Source organism: Haliotis rufescens, unplaced genomic scaffold, assembly GCF_023055435.1.
Source record: "Haliotis rufescens isolate VD_foot unplaced genomic scaffold, xgHalRufe1.0.p SCAF_19, whole genome shotgun sequence".
Taxonomy (NCBI): Eukaryota; Metazoa; Mollusca; class Gastropoda; order Lepetellida; family Haliotidae; genus Haliotis; species Haliotis rufescens.
Genome location: NW_025963879.1, coordinates 562,906 through 578,710, shown reverse-complemented (window position 1 = coordinate 578,710; position 15,805 = coordinate 562,906). Strand labels below are relative to the sequence as shown.

General features: G+C 40.9%; 1 protein-coding gene across 1 annotated transcript; it reads left to right on the top strand.

Annotated features, from left to right (window-relative positions):
• Positions 1–5,999: 5,999 nt before the first annotated feature.
• Positions 6,000–12,628, top strand: LOC124116261 (cell wall protein DAN4-like). Its single transcript, XM_046477519.2, has 7 exons — positions 6,000–6,228; positions 9,297–9,557; positions 9,831–10,026; positions 10,853–10,896; positions 11,188–11,349; positions 11,820–11,983; positions 12,402–12,628. The coding sequence occupies exons 1-7, from the start codon at positions 6,015–6,017 to the stop codon at positions 12,570–12,572; spliced, it is 1,212 nt and encodes a 403-aa protein (XP_046333475.2). The 5' UTR covers positions 6,000–6,014; the 3' UTR covers positions 12,573–12,628.
• Positions 12,629–15,805: the final 3,177 nt, after the last annotated feature.

Sequence of the window (15,805 nt, the reverse complement as noted above, 5' to 3'; positions counted from 1 at the left end):
ACTGCACTGTGCGTTCATCGATTTGAGTGTGTGAGTGAGTGAGTTCAATAATTAAATTACCGCGGCACAGCTTGATGCGGAAGGAGAGCCCGAAGTCATGCAAATCTTAGATTTAAACACATTGGTAAAACCCACAAGCACACTGTCAGGAAAGGCGCTGGGGTGCCAACCTATGCCTAGTGGACACAGCTCTGCACAGCAAATACACCGTCCAGGATGACTGGCACAACCGTACCCTTCAACGATGTGATTAGTTATTGGAGACCTGAAATAAATTAAACAGAAAAGAGTTTATTTCTTGCTGTCAAAATACGTTGGTATTTCAAACCGACCCCGAAAAGAGAGATTTGGTTTCATTCCAGGGGAAGTAACCCACATTGCCATCGGTACTTATGTTTTAGAATCATTGGAGACCACTGGAGTTTGTAAAGGAATATAACCATTTCTGGGCATGCGTAGATATATTCACTTATTACACATGTATAATATTAATAGAAAAGGGACACAACGCGATTTAATCAATACTTGCATAGTCGCACATTTTAATGCCTTTATAAACATAACAGATGGGTCAAAATGTCGAGATGTCTCGCTTTGTCACTTTTAGTTTGTTTTTGTGAGGGCACTAACACGGCAATGTCCCTTCTAGGATTCAGTATAATTCTACATTTACCTCGGTAGTGAAGATTGAGCTAATATTGGAAATTCTGGAATAAACAGTTTTGATTCTTATGACAGAGAGACTAGCAACTTTGGCACTATTTGCCAGTACAAATAGATCCGTTAGAATCTTATTTACCAGTTGGTGATACCATACTGATCAGTATCTGCACAATTCCTCTAACCATCCACCACAAATCAAAAGAGGAATTATTGCCACCTTAGCCCGACGTGCCGTCAACATCTGTTCCACGCCACAACACCTACAAACTGAACTCAACCACCTCCGCCATGTCTTCACTAACTTCAACAATTATCCTACCAGCCTAGTTGAACAAACAATCAACAGCATCCCCAGCCCCAGAGAGCGGCCTCCACGACAACAGACAGCCCCGTTTGTCATCAGTCTTCCCTACATAGGAACAGCCAGCCACCAGATCCGCAGACTGCTCAAACACCACGCCAACATTGATACAGTATTCCAGAGAGGCAGGACAATCCAGAACATCCTTAGTGCCAATGGCAAGAATAAAATTACACAAGACCTCAGTGAAAAAAAATGACTCAAAATCAGCATTCTCCGACCACACCCAAACCCACCCCGACCACAACATCCAGTGGAACAACATCAAGATCATGGCCAACAATCAATCAGACTACAAAATCAGGAAACTCCTAGAAGCCATCTACATCAAAAGGATCCAGCCAGCATTGAACAGAGATCAAGGCTATTACATCCCGCCTGCTTACCATCACCTTATTGTTAAATCCCTATGTCCATCCAATTAATCCACTGGCTTCCATCATCTCTATCAGTCTGCTTGCTGACTCTGTGTTCATTAGTCATCAACTGGCTTCCAATTATCTTAATCAGCTCTCTGTGTCCATCAATCAATTAACTGTATAAACATTGATGTTAATAAGTATATATACCTATGTTGTTTAGCACTATCCAGGCCGCGTCCCAATCAAACCCTCTCATCCAAAACTTAATAAACCAAAACATCAGCCCCAAAAACCAAGCTCGAGCTCGTAAACACCCCTTACTTACCCCAATATCCCAAAGAATAACAAACTACCTAAATGAACACCAAATTAAAAATCTTAAACAAAACTGCAAACAATCAAATATCTTCACCCCTAAACTTAAAATACCCAAAATAGACACAACACTTGCTGGTCAAATAAATAAACGAACCGACCCAAACATAGCTAAGACTACCACACTAGCATACATACATGAAAAATTGGCCAAATTGGTGTCACATTTACACGGACGGATCCTCAGATCCGACCTCCAAACACACAGGTTTCGGAGTCCATACCACACAACCAACTAAAATCACACAATCCTTCCGACTCCCAAACAACCAATCAATATTCACGGCAGAACTAATGGGCATGGCCTCAGCCCTCCATAATCAAGAATCCAAAAACCACAAAAAATCCTAATACTTACCGACTCCCTAAGTGGACTGCAAGCCCTCCAAAACAAAAATACCAAAAACCGACCTAAATTAATAAATCAAATACTTAAAAGCTCCAACGACCTAACTAAGGCAGGCAAACAAATAACCTTCTCGTGGATACCCGCCCACGTAGGAATATACGGTAATGAAAACACCGATAAAGCAGCTAAACTATCCCTCAAAATCCCAGAAATAAGCTTAAACTTACCCATCTCAAAATGAGAAATTACAAGTGTAAACAAGCAAAAAATCACAAAAAAATGGCATAACCTATATCTAAACTCAAATAGCCAAATCTTAAAAGTGCTCAGCAAGCCACTAACCAAACCAAAAATTCTCCATCCATAAAAAAAATCGACAGAGTAATCACTAAACTCCAAACAGGACACACCAACCTAAATAACCACCTAAAAAAAATAAAAAAACACACTACAGGTAACTGCCCACACTGCAAACAACCAGAAACCCCAGAACACGCACTCATCCACTGCACACACTACCTAACACATCGAACCGCATTACAAACCACCCTCAATCTAAACAAGGCTCTCACTCTAGAAGCAATACTTAACCCACAAAATAAACTAGAAAACTTCAAGGCCCTAGGCGTATTCTTAATAAAAACGGAACTAATAAAACGCATCTAAAAACACAATAACCTACCAAATCAAAATCACATAAACAAACAAACATCCACCATACCCAGCTCCCTTAGTTCTCCTCCCCCAATCCCATCGGCATCTATTCCAAATCTCAAAATTCCCCAATTCTATATAAGCAACCCCTAAAACCCCCCTCTTGGGTTGCACAGACCACCTTCGCCCCTTTCGGAAACACATTAAATGGCCTGGCCGGGCCCGTGTGCGAAATACGCATCAGTCGGAAAGCGCACGTTAAAACTCCAAAGTAAGTAAGTAAGTAAGTAAGCACTATCCATCACTTGCTTGATAAAGGTGTTAGGATCTACACCGAAACGTCGCACCAATTATAATAAAGAACTGGTCTTACTTCATCACTTGCTTGATAAAGGTGTTAGGATCTACACCGAAACGTCGCACCAATTGTAATAAAGAACTCGTCTTACTTCATCACACCAACTTCTAAATGCCACTGAAAGAAGTCATGGTGTACTGATACGTTGAGTTGTATAGGTATTAGATATAGCTTCAGTGGCAATGTTTAAGAAGGTCATGATCATTCATAAAATGATTAGCCTTAATTTAGTACTGCAAAAGAAACTAAACGACAGCCTCATTGCCTTGGAAAATTGCTTTTGTAAATGAAACTATCCACAAAGGGAGATATAGCTTTAGGTACGGTAGGAAAGTGATCAGTGCGGCACAAATCACCATGAACTGAACATGAACTGAAAAAAAGGTCATAAAAAAGTGTCAGAAATGGGTAAATCCAACGTTGAGAACATAATCCTGGATTGAAGTATGTGTAACTTCCATCATTAAGAAGGCATAGACTATGCTTTTCAAGTAATTCTTTTGTCACATTTCCTATATCATTATGATCGGACGAACCCAATACGATTTGTGACCATTCAAGTCTCCCATAATCAAAAATGGTTTGGGATGCTGGTCAATGAGATTATCCAGATCCCTGAGCAGATGATGGATGTATATATAAGGAACACAGAGTTATTGTTGTAATATACAAAGTTATACGCACTGCAACAGCCTGGAGGTATTTAGTGCAATAGGGCTTTGAGGAGATCCCTGTTTTACTGGTATATGTGTGCCACCATACGCCTTACCATAAGAAACTCTTACAAACGAACTATATGTATCCTACTGATGTAAATCAAATAGCTGACCATCTCGTGTTTCCTGGAGACTAAACGCCACGTGGTTCTTATCTTCGGCTAGAAGGTTCATTTCTTCAATATTAGCTTTAATTCCTCGGCAGTTACATTGTATGATATTATGATTCATGGAGGGTGAAAAGGTGATCTACCTCTACCCACTTTCTTTTCAGAAGTGTGGCCATGTATGTAACTTTTGGTGGGTTTTAGGGCAGTGACATAAGATATTTTAGTTGGTCCTGCAGAAGAATTAGCAGGAACTTTCTTTCGTGCATCAACGTAACCAATAGTTTGCTCAGACTTAACCCCTTACACAGCCGACTCAAATTCGAACACAGGACGCTCAGGGGAAGATGCCATGTGTGCTTCTTTAATTTGAAGTTAGAACATTTGAGGGTAGCACAACAAGCAAAGCCTTCATTTCTACTTCAATTTTGAGCATGACCAAACTGTTGGCATTTGAAGCAGTGGCTAGGACATGATTTTCACAAATCTTGATATCTGCCAGTTTAGTTGATTCAATTCAATTCAGTTTATTTCGTAGGTGTAGGCCATCGGCCCATAGTTACATTTGTATTACAATGGGCGTGGTGTACACAGATCTTATTGTTCTGACAATAATGTACTACGAAGTGCCATCGCCTGACAGATATAGCAAAACGTTTAATTACTTCACAATCAGTTTTAGACATAATGATAATAATTTCTTTGCTTGGTCGCATATTCACAATATTCTTGTGGTAAGTGATCCACCCGTGTTATAACCGGAGCAAACTAACAAAACATGATACTCGTGCAGTTCGTTCAAAAAGGGTAGCAGATTGTTTATGAGTTTTGCGTTCCATCAGCAGAGCGCCACACTTCAGTTTTGTAACATCAGACATTCCCTGCTTTAACTGTTATACCTTTTTTTCTAGTAGAAAGGGTAAATATGATGTTAATTTGTGTTCTTCAGTGGCCTCAAGCACAATGGATTGAGCCAAGTGTCTTTCTCATAATATCACAAGCGAGCAAGTGTTTTTATCATCGGAAAAGTTCACTTTCTGAATCAGTACTTTTTAAAATTTGTTTAAGGTGCCATGGTAATAAGAATATGTTTCAACAATCATGTTTACCGACCCAAAGGAGCGCCTTTACCGGGGATGTTAAATGTCAGTGGATCTCCAGCAGACTAACACCAAGAGGTTACAGGATAGATATATTCCAGCAGTGTAACGTACTAGATTCGCCCGTGAGCAACAGCCTTCTGGGCATCAGACTCGAGGCTATGTTAAATTTTGAAATTTCTCAAAATTTCTCATAATTCAAGAAACAAAATAAAATGAAAAAAAAAATCCAAACCAAGTGAGTGAGTGCGTATGGTTTTATGACACATTCTACCCCGGATCCCAACATAGATAAACACAGCAATTAAAGCATTATGGCTCGTAATCTTCAACACAGATACGTTCAGAGCTGGTATCGTCGGTTATAATCGTAGTGCGAAAAGATAGGTGTTTTAAGTCGCATCATTGAAATCAGCTAATTGCAAGACTACAATTACATTTCAAACATTGTAGAGGTCAAGTGAGTACAAATTCATTTCTTACACATTAGTCTTCATTGAACCAAATTATTTTAACACAAAATTACCCACCCACAGATTACTTTTTAAAGACGGTTACAGGAATAAGTGATGGTTAAATACACATAATCAAATTTAACAAAAGTTCTTTCAAATTTCAATTATATAAAACAAATACTATTTTTGCCCACAAGTTTGTTAAATGTTTCGAACCTTGAAATGCATGATTAAGCATCCCTACTTGTGCTGTAGGAAATTTTCTAGGTGTCGTATCTAGAGTGGAAACACACCTGTAAAGTCCATCTCTGTATGACAAACATTGGTATATTCTATGATATGTACTTCGACAACAGCTGGTTCAACATCGAAAACAATCCCTGTGGTATTTGAACCACTGTTTAAGTAGAACAAAATCCCATGGCAGTTCTTCCACCGAAATCCATCTCAGTATAAATACCCCGTCTCCCTCCTGTTTGAACGCCAGAGCCTTGACAGCTCCACACACAGCAGAATGAATTGCCTTCCCATACTAGTCTGCCTATCACTGGCAGTGATGGTGAGTTGCGAATATCTCTCCATGAAGTATCAGACAGAGAATTATGAAAGTGCTTTAAAGGCTGAAAGTCAATCTACACTGCGACACTTCAGGCCCCGCTACAGCTACGTCGACTACTCGGGAGACTGCTGCCGTAACGGTAACAACAACTGTGGATGGGCTCGATATTGTAAGTAATCAGTGCGGTTATACATATATTATTACATACAATTCATGAATCTTGTATAACAAAGTAACGGCTAAAGCCAACTGATTATTCACCCCAAACAGACGCTCATGTCAGATCAATAGTTTCTTTTCGCGAACACTTGGTATTATCACTCTTTATTAAAAAGAGCACGGAATTTAAATTTACCTGTAGATTGTCTTCTCAAAGCCTTTGATGTTCTAATCTTGCCTATTCTAACCTATGGTTGTGAAGGGGCGGTCGGGTAGCCTAGTGGTTAAAGCGTTCGCTCGTCACGCCGAAAACCCGGGTTCGATTCCTGACATGGGTACAATGTGTGAAGCCCATTTCTGGTGTCCCCCGCCGTGATATTGCTGGAATATTGTTAAAAGCGGTGTAAAACCATACTCACTCACTCACTATGGTTGTGAAACTTGAGGAGACGAAAATCATTCAGTATTGGAAAAAGTACATTTACAATTCATTAAACTTGCCTTCAATCTTAGAAACTCAACACCAGGTTATATGATGTATGGTTAATTTGGGAGATTTCCAATATGTAGAATCATATATAAGAGGATGATTTCGTTTTGGCAGAAACATATAAGTAATAATCGACCTGTGCTAAAATTTTCAACCCTAATATTGAAATACATAAATTCTATAAATAATACTAATAACAATAGAAACAACTGGATGGAGTTCATTAAGAGCTTATTAAACAGGTGTGATCTTTGTGTAGTTTTTAATCAACCGGATTCTGTGAGTCACGGCTGGTTAGTCTAAAAAAAAAATTGGGGGTATATATGTCTGTTATTATTGTTGCTCATATATCACCGGCTGGTTGTTTGAGTTAATAAAGAAATTGAATTGAATTGAAGTGAGTGAGTGAGTGAGTGAGTGAGTGAGTGAGTGAGTGAGTGAGTGAGTGAGTGAGTGAGTGAGTGAGTGAGTGAGTGAGTGAGTGAGTGAGTGAGTGAGTGAGTGAGTGAGTGAGTTAAACGCAGCTTTTAACAATATTCCAGTAATATCGCGGCGTGTCAGCTTAATGTGGGAGGAAAGCCCGAAGTGATGCAGGTCTCAGACGTTTACCACTTCTGTGAAACCCACGAGCACGGGTATGGTGCTGACAAACCTAGAAACATAATCGGAGCGAACCGGGATTCGAACCCACAATCATAGGTTTCTGGCGTGCCTAAGGGACGCAACTCTGCACAGCGAATCACGTCGCCTTAGACGACTGGGCCACCCGTGCCCCCGAATTGAATTGAACTGAATTGAATTGATAATGGTTATAAAACACATGCTCATGGTTTAGTCGCAATTGTATGGACTCTTTCAGCAAGGTGTTTATTGCTTTTAACTACGAATTAGTTTAACTCAGTGATAAGAACAGTTTGTGGTGAAACAAAACAACGGACTGGTAATTATCCTAGTATCACTCTAGAGCGAGTTGGGTTTAACGCTGCTTTTAACAGTATTCCAGTTATATCACAGCGTGTCAGCTTAATGTGAGAGGAAAGCCCTACGTGATGCAGGTCTCAGACGTTTACCACTTCTGTGAAACCCATGATAGGGACTACGAACACGGGTAGGTGCTGACAAACCTAGAAACATAATCGGGGCGAACCGGGATTCAAACCCACAATCGTAGGTTTCTGGCGTGCCCAAGGGACGCAGCTCTGCACAGCGAATCGCAGCGCCTTAGGTTACTGGGCCACCCGTGCCCCCGTATCACTCTAGAACACTCAAGAGAGCGAAAGGTCAGTGGTTCGATACCCGACCGCGTAATACCAAAATATGATACATGATGATACCCTGCTTGGTACTCGGCATTAAGTATTCGATGATCGGAAACCAACCGTGTAATCCAGAAATTTCAAATATTAAATAGCAGGAATCAAAAAAGGAATAACACCTTCAAATGTGCGAAATTGACCTTATATCGACACTGTAAATAAAAGAGTTTTTTTCTGTTCGAAATAGATGTACTGTGAACTGTGACACATGCATGTTGCCATGCTCGACGGTTTTGACGTCGTAATACATTGACGGCATATGCGCCAATGACAACTGAATAGGCCTGGTTAGCCGAAATAGAGAAATAATCAAACACATAATATATAAGTTTTTTGCTGATAAATATTAATCAAGTGCATTATTGAATGAATGATCTATTGATGTCGCCATCTTAAATGCCACTTTCTCAGGTGGTGATACGCAGCGAGAGGTCCTGAATATTTCCAGATTTGGAAGCCTTTATAGTAGAAACGTGAACGCCAGAAAATTTAATAATCGGCGGAACCAGATTCCATAGGGCGTAAAGACCCGTAAAGATCTGGCGAAGAATAGGTCTTCAGCAACCCATACTTGCTGTAAAATGCGACTATGCTTGTCGTAAGAGGCGACTAACGGGAAAGGGTGGTCAGACTCGCTGACTTGGTTGATGCATGTCATCGATCCGAAATGCGTCGATTAATGCTCATGATATCAAACACTGGATTGTCTGGTCCAGACACGATTATTTATAGACCGCTGTCATATAGCTCGAATATTGCTGAGTGCGGCGTTACACAACAAACCAACAAATCATAAAAAGGCGTAAAAGGCAAATAAGTGATGGAAAATTAGTGAATGCATCACGGAAATTCAGTAATAATACCATGTGTTTGCGAAAATGGTAAGTACATGTTTTGTGTCCTAATCTACCGGTAGCACCCTCTCAATATGGAGCCAGTGGGTTAGGTGGTTCAAACACTCCATGTGAAGGTCATTGCATGGGAGAGAACAGCGCATCATGTTGCCAAGCCAGGGGCAAATTGCTTTAAATGTTTAGCTATGCACCATACACGTTCTGAAATGACTTAACCGGGACTTTGATGGTGATTCTTTGATTGAGAAGCTTATTTGTAACCTTTCTTTCCGTGAAAAATAACCCGATTAGAAACAGATTGCCTCACACAGTCTCATTCGTTTTTACAGTTGTCAGTCCCGTCGTATCCCTCGACGCAGAAAACACACATTTTGCCGACAAACCCGTGTGTGAATATCGCGTGTCTTGTTTGTTTCAGATGCTTCCTACTACTATGGATCCCGATACTCCAGGAGAGGCTGCTACTATTATAGACCACAAAGCTCTGTTGTATACTGCGGATGTGTGGGAGAACAACAATGTTCTCCAACAACTGTTGCTGTTACAACCACTACTACAACAGCTGCTCCCACGACTACAACAGCTGCTCCAACTACAACAACAGCTGCACCCACTAACACTACCACTACCACTACCACAACTACTACTGCAGCTCCAACAACAACAGCCACAACACGATGTGAGTTTCATAAACATTTTATTGTTCTATATTTATTTACCACCAGAACAAGCGTGGAGATTCATGGGTAGAATTGTTTCCAGTAACCCTAATGTGCTGCTTACGGACCATCGTTATGATATGGATCGATGTTCATGCTTTCAGTCACTGGTTTATGCTGCTTATCAGATCAACCACTCCTGTGCCTGAATATTTACAGACAGGGTGTAGCTGGAATATTGCTGATGGCGGCGTCAAGAACATACTCACTGACTATTATGTGTACAATTTCAGTTTGTCCAGCTGAGGCCTCAACCGCCCCAACCGCCACCACGAGGCTACTGAACGGCCTTGCTATCGCTGGATGCGATGAGTTCCCAGGGCTTGTGGCCATCCAAATCGGTGGAGCAACTGTATGCACTGGAGTCGTCACCAGTGGCACGACCCTGTCTATACCCAGCAACTGTGCTGCTTTTGCAAACGGAGCAGAGTAAGCTGGCTATATGATACTCATTACTATTAAGATATTATTATTAATAGGAGGTAGTGTTTTATTAGTGTAATTGTTGGTAATAATATACCGCTCAATTGTACCATTTAGCATTACGCAGATAACCAGAAGGGCAATCACAGTGGCATCCTCCTGATCTGCGCCAAGAGATAAGGAAGTAGTGAACCTAAGGCACCAAGATCAGTGGGGAGTCGACTAACTTTACACTTGTGATGCAGGCACGACATTTCACATGCTAGGTTCGCTTATTTGACAATTTTCCTGAACCTTGCAGATCATATTGCTGTCAAAAGGGATAGAACGTTCAATAATATATATTCAATATTTTGGACTTTTCAAAATGGACAATGTTGCATTGCAAATACTTGATTACCTATCGTTATTGTCGATCTTCCCAAAAGATCCTCTCAAGCTCTACAATTTCGTCCCTATAGTTATAGTTAAGGATCATGTATGTCACAGCACAAATATGTGTCAGGTGTTTTTACATGTATAAATCCAAAAGTGCAACATGTATCACTGAAATGCAAACACCACAGGCGTCGTCGTAATTGAACCCTTGTTCGACGAGCCCCATTGGATGGTGGGACAGCCTACTGGTTAAAAGACAGGGTTTGATTCCCAACATGGGTACAATGTCTGAAGCCAACTTCTAACTACCAACTCACTCACTCACAACGAAAAGACAGCACTAAAATGTCACATTGTCCTCACGGGTAGTTTCCTTCCTTCACCCAGCTCTGATCTGGTTTCGGACACATTCTGAAAAAGCAGCCAGTTCAACTGTATATTTTTCTATTCGTAGTGTTGTGGCTCAGGATGGAACCGTTATCGCAACAGGCATCACAGGTAAGATACAGGTCACTTCACAATGATGTGTGTTTAGGTTTTCGTTTACACATTTTATTCACATGAAAAGAACATAAGTTATCGCAAGTACGCTGTTGATCTCCCGAGTATTTACATACATGATGGTTCGTTCTTTTGTACATGTTGAGGTAGAAATTAGGAGAAGGGGAACAAATATTTTGTTTAAAAATGTACGTCTTACCTATCTTACCATGGACAGAAATATGTAGTTCCGCATTTCCAGATTGTATCAACTCAATGTACAGGTATCCTTACCTTTGGAAATTTCAGCAACCGCAGGAGGAGTAGGTGGCCCTGTTGAAGTGACCTTACCTACAGCAGTGACGTCAAACAGCTGCCCCGGCATCGCCTGTGTCTATTCCAGCACTATGGCAAGCGACATCCTCCTGGATACCTGCAAGGTTGCTGCTGCAGGATTCTCTGATAATGCCGGTGAGCAGCGATCTCAGAAGAGTGGAAGATGCGTAGTGACGCATGTGTAAAAGTGGGCGTCAATGATGCAAGATACCATCTCGGAGTTTTAGACAGTGGGGTGAAGTGAAATGGGGTATAACATCGTGTTCAAGATTATTTCACTTGCATGCACGTGTGCGTGTGGCTGTTTGTACCAGTCCGGATTGATGCCAGTGTTGTGGTGCTAGCACTCTGAGATAGAATGCCGCAGTTTAAGATGGATTCATAAGGCACATTATACTGATTCCTTGTTTTAGCCCCACGGGTAAATATTTCGTAAGTTAGAGCTTCACCTCTGGAAGAAAGAGCCCCAAACTATCTGCAAGTCCACAACCCTTCATTTTCCCAAGTGATTATTTGTTTTAAACAATCTCATCTCCCCAACCCTGCAATCCCACCTACCCTGGAATATCATATGCTCAACCTCGCACGTCTCTTCTGCATCACAGGAACTTCAACTCCTGCCTTCGAGTACCTGGATATCCCCAGTCTGCAGCCAACCGACACGTGTCAAGCACTTCTTTCAGCCACCGACACTTCCGCTGTCTTTGACTTCACGAACACTGCCATCACATATAACTGCTTCATCAGTCCCAGTGGCTCTACATGTGCGGTATGTATATTGTTTCCTTATTTCCAGGCTGAAATGGTTTCATAGTGAAGCCTCTATCTCGAAACGTTACTACCTTCTACACCTAAAACCCTTTAATTCTCATCGAAGAGGAGGGGCGGTTGGGAAGATCATTTGTTATTTTAAATGCGTAGTGTATTTGTATTTGTGTCTATTGTTTACCTTTCCTCATATGTGACATCGGTGACATCCCGCTCACTCACTTCTGTGCCAGAAGACCATGAATGCGTTAGAGTAGGCTTCAACGAACTCAATTGCAATAACAAGCATTGGCACGAAAGGTAAAGTTCCAATCAATTCTGAATACCAGGACCTGAATAAAAAGGTCCGAACAAACTCTGCGATGCAATATGATTAAAATTGAACGTTAATACATAATTAGTTGTGTCCTTACTTCCAGGGCGACTTCGGTGGACCAATATCTTGCAGCCTAACGACTGGAGAACAGGTGGTTATTGGGCAGATCGAGAATGGAGACTGCACGGCCGGTTCTGCTGTAGGATTCTACAACCTTGAAGCAGCGAGTGTTCGTGTGCTTGCAACAAGCAGGGACCAAATCCAGCTCGGATAAAAATATTGTTTTATCAATTTGTCTGGTATTCCATGTTGAATAAACAGCTGAACATTTACAGTACCATGTTGTAATTGTAACTATGTGCATGTATATCCAATGGCATACTTTGTATACTTTGACGATTCCTAGAGCAAAAGCTTTTGGCAATAAAAACTGGAAATGATCAAATTGACAAAATATGCTTTATTCGGTCAAAGTCATAACGTTAGGTGGTAGGATATTTATATAAGTTCAATGTATTTTATAAACAACAGTAATTTCGTGTTAAATAGTCCTCAATCATGAAATAATACGTCCCTATGGACGTCGCTCTGTCTTAGCTGGTAGTTTAAACCATTGGTGCCATATGCGGAAAGGAGATACCTTTGTGACGTTTTTAGTTCACGTGTTTAGTTCATGTCTTCTTGCCTATGAGTATCACTCGATGATTTCCTTTAATGTCGAACCCCAAAATGACTCAAGTCAGACTTTCACCACTTTGGAAATACCCACGACTACCAAAGGTTATAATAGGGACGGAAGCTGGAAAGCAACACTGCACAGCTATTTAATCATTGAAGTTGATATATTCGTCGAGATACAAAACCTCAATTTTAGTTCTTATGTCGCGTTTTATTGTTTAAATCTACAAGAAAACACAATGTGACAAAATATGACAAGACTCAAAAGTCATTAGGGATTATTACAATAATGTAGCGACTTTCATGTACGCGTGTGTGGCTGTTTGTTCCAGTCGGCCATATGTCGATTTTATAGTACCAGCCCAGTCAGATCTCATGCCCCGTCACGTCGCCTTTCTTTCATTACTGCATACTTTCGCTATTAGCACTACATTGTCGTGTTGTCACATTCGCGCATAGTGGCACTGCTTATTTCACAATGCCAACCAAGACTGATGTATAACAATAGATAAATAAGGTCAAGGGTTTAAATTCAGACACTTCATCGAAAAAAATAGATTGTCCCAAAACATGCTTGAAAAAATGTATTAATGCCTTAGACTTGAAAGAAAAGAAATTGTTCCAAGGTGGTTTTTACCAAAAACAACAGTTTAGGCTTATAGTTTTGATATACTTCTGGTTTTGCAGCAGTAACTGAAAAAGTATTCAGTCTCAAAACAAAATCCAATATAGGTTTCTGTCACGCTCAGGGTACGCAACACTGCACAGAGTGTGTGATTGAGTGAGTTCAATCATTAAATCACCACGGCACAGCTTGATGCGGAAGGAGAGCCCGAAGTGATGCAAATCTTAGATTTAAACACATTGGTAAAACCCACAATCACAGGAAAGGCGCTGGGATGCCAACCTATGCCTAGTTGACACAGCTCTGCACAGCAAATACACCGCCCAGGATGACTGGCACAACCGTACCCTTCCTTCAACGATGTGATTAGTTAATGGAGACCTAAAATTAATTAAACAGAAAAGAGTTTATTTCTTGCTGTCAAAACACGTTGGTATTTCAAACCGACCCCGAAAAGAGAGATTTGGTTTCATTCCGAGGGAAGTAACCCACATTGCCATCGGTACTTATATTTTAGAATCATTGGAGACCACGGGAGTTTGTAAAGGAATATAACCATTTCTGTGCATGCGTAGATATATTCACTTATTATACATGTACAATATTAATAGAAAAGGGACACAATGCGATTTAATCAATACTTGCATAGTCGCACATTTTAATGCCTTTATAAACATAACAGATGGGACATTTGGTCAAAATGTCGAGATGTCTCGCTTTGTCACATTTAGTTTGTTTTTGTGAGGGCACTAACACGGCAATGTCCCTTCTAGGATTCAATATAATTCTACATTGACCTCGGTAGGGAAGATTGAGCTAATATTGGAGATTCTGGAATAAACAGTTTTAATTCTTATGACAGAGAGCCGTGCAACTTTGGCACTATTTGCCAGTACAAATAGATCCGTTAGAATCTTATTTACCAGTGGGTGATACCATACTGATCAGTATCTGCACAATTCCTCTAACCATCCACCACAAATCAAAAGAGGAATTATCGCCACCTTAGCCCGACGTGCCGTCAACATCTGTTCCACGCCACAACACCTACAAACTGAACTCAACCACCTCCGCCATGTCTTCACTAACTTCAACAATTATCCTACCAGCCTAGTTGAACAAACAATCAACAGCATCCTCAGCCCCAGAGAGCGGCCTCCACGACAACAGACAGCCCCGTTTGTCATCCGTCGTCCCTACATAGGAACAGCCAGCCACCAGATCCACAGACTGCTCAAACACCACGCCAACATTGATACAGTATTCCAGAGAGGCAGGACAATCCAGAACATCCTTAGTGCCAATGGCAAGCCCCCTACATCAAAGAAAGAAGACCCAGCTGGTGCCGTATATCACATACAATGTGACTGTGGCGACTCCTATGTAGGAGAAACATCCAGGCCCCTACCCATTAGAATAAAAGAACACACGACCTCAGTACAAAAAAAAGACTCAAAATCAGCCTTCTCCGACCACACCCAAACCCACCCCGACCACAACATCCAGTGGAACAACATCAAGATCCTGGCCAACAATCAATCAGACTACAAAATCAGGAAACTCCTAGAAGCCATCTACATCAAAAGGATCCAGCCAGCAATGAACAGAGATCAAGGCTATTACATCCCGCCTGCTTACCATCACCTTATTGTTAAATCCCTATGTCCGTCCAATTAATCCACTGGCTTCCATCATCTCTATCAGTCTGCTTGCTGACTCTGTGTTCATTAGTCATCAACTGGCTTCCAGTTATCTTAATCAGCTCTCTGTGTCCATCAATCAATTAACTGTATAAACATTGATGTTAATAAGTATATATACCTATGTTGTTTAGCACTATCCATCACTTGCTTGATAAAGGTGTTAGGATCTACACCGAAACGTCGCACCAATTATAATAAAGAACTGGTCTTACTTCATCACTTGCTTGATAAAGGTGTTAGGATCTACACCGAAACGTCGCACCAATTGTAATAAAGAACTTCTAAATGGCACTGAAAGAAGTCATGGTGTACTGATACGTTGAGTTGTATAGGTATTAGATATAGCTTCAGTGGCAATGTTTAAGAAGGTCATGATCATTCATAAAATGATTAGCCTTAATTTAGTACTGCAAAAGAAACTAAACGACAGCCTCATTGCCTTGGAAAATTGCTTTTGTAAATGAAACTATCCACAAAGGGAGATATAGCTTTAGGTACGGT

Bases quoted from the DNA above. Each gene is read 5' to 3' on its own strand.
- LOC124116261 (XM_046477519.2), top strand. From the start codon at position 6,015: ATGAATTGCCTTCCCATACTAGTCTGCCTATCACTGGCAGTGATGGTG. The intron at 9,558-9,830 runs GTGAGTTTCATA...GTACAATTTCAG, and splicing joins AACAACAGCCACAACACGAT to TTTGTCCAGCTGAGGCCTCA. The intron at 10,897-11,187 runs GTAAGATACAGG...TGGAAATTTCAG, and splicing joins TATCGCAACAGGCATCACAG to CAACCGCAGGAGGAGTAGGT.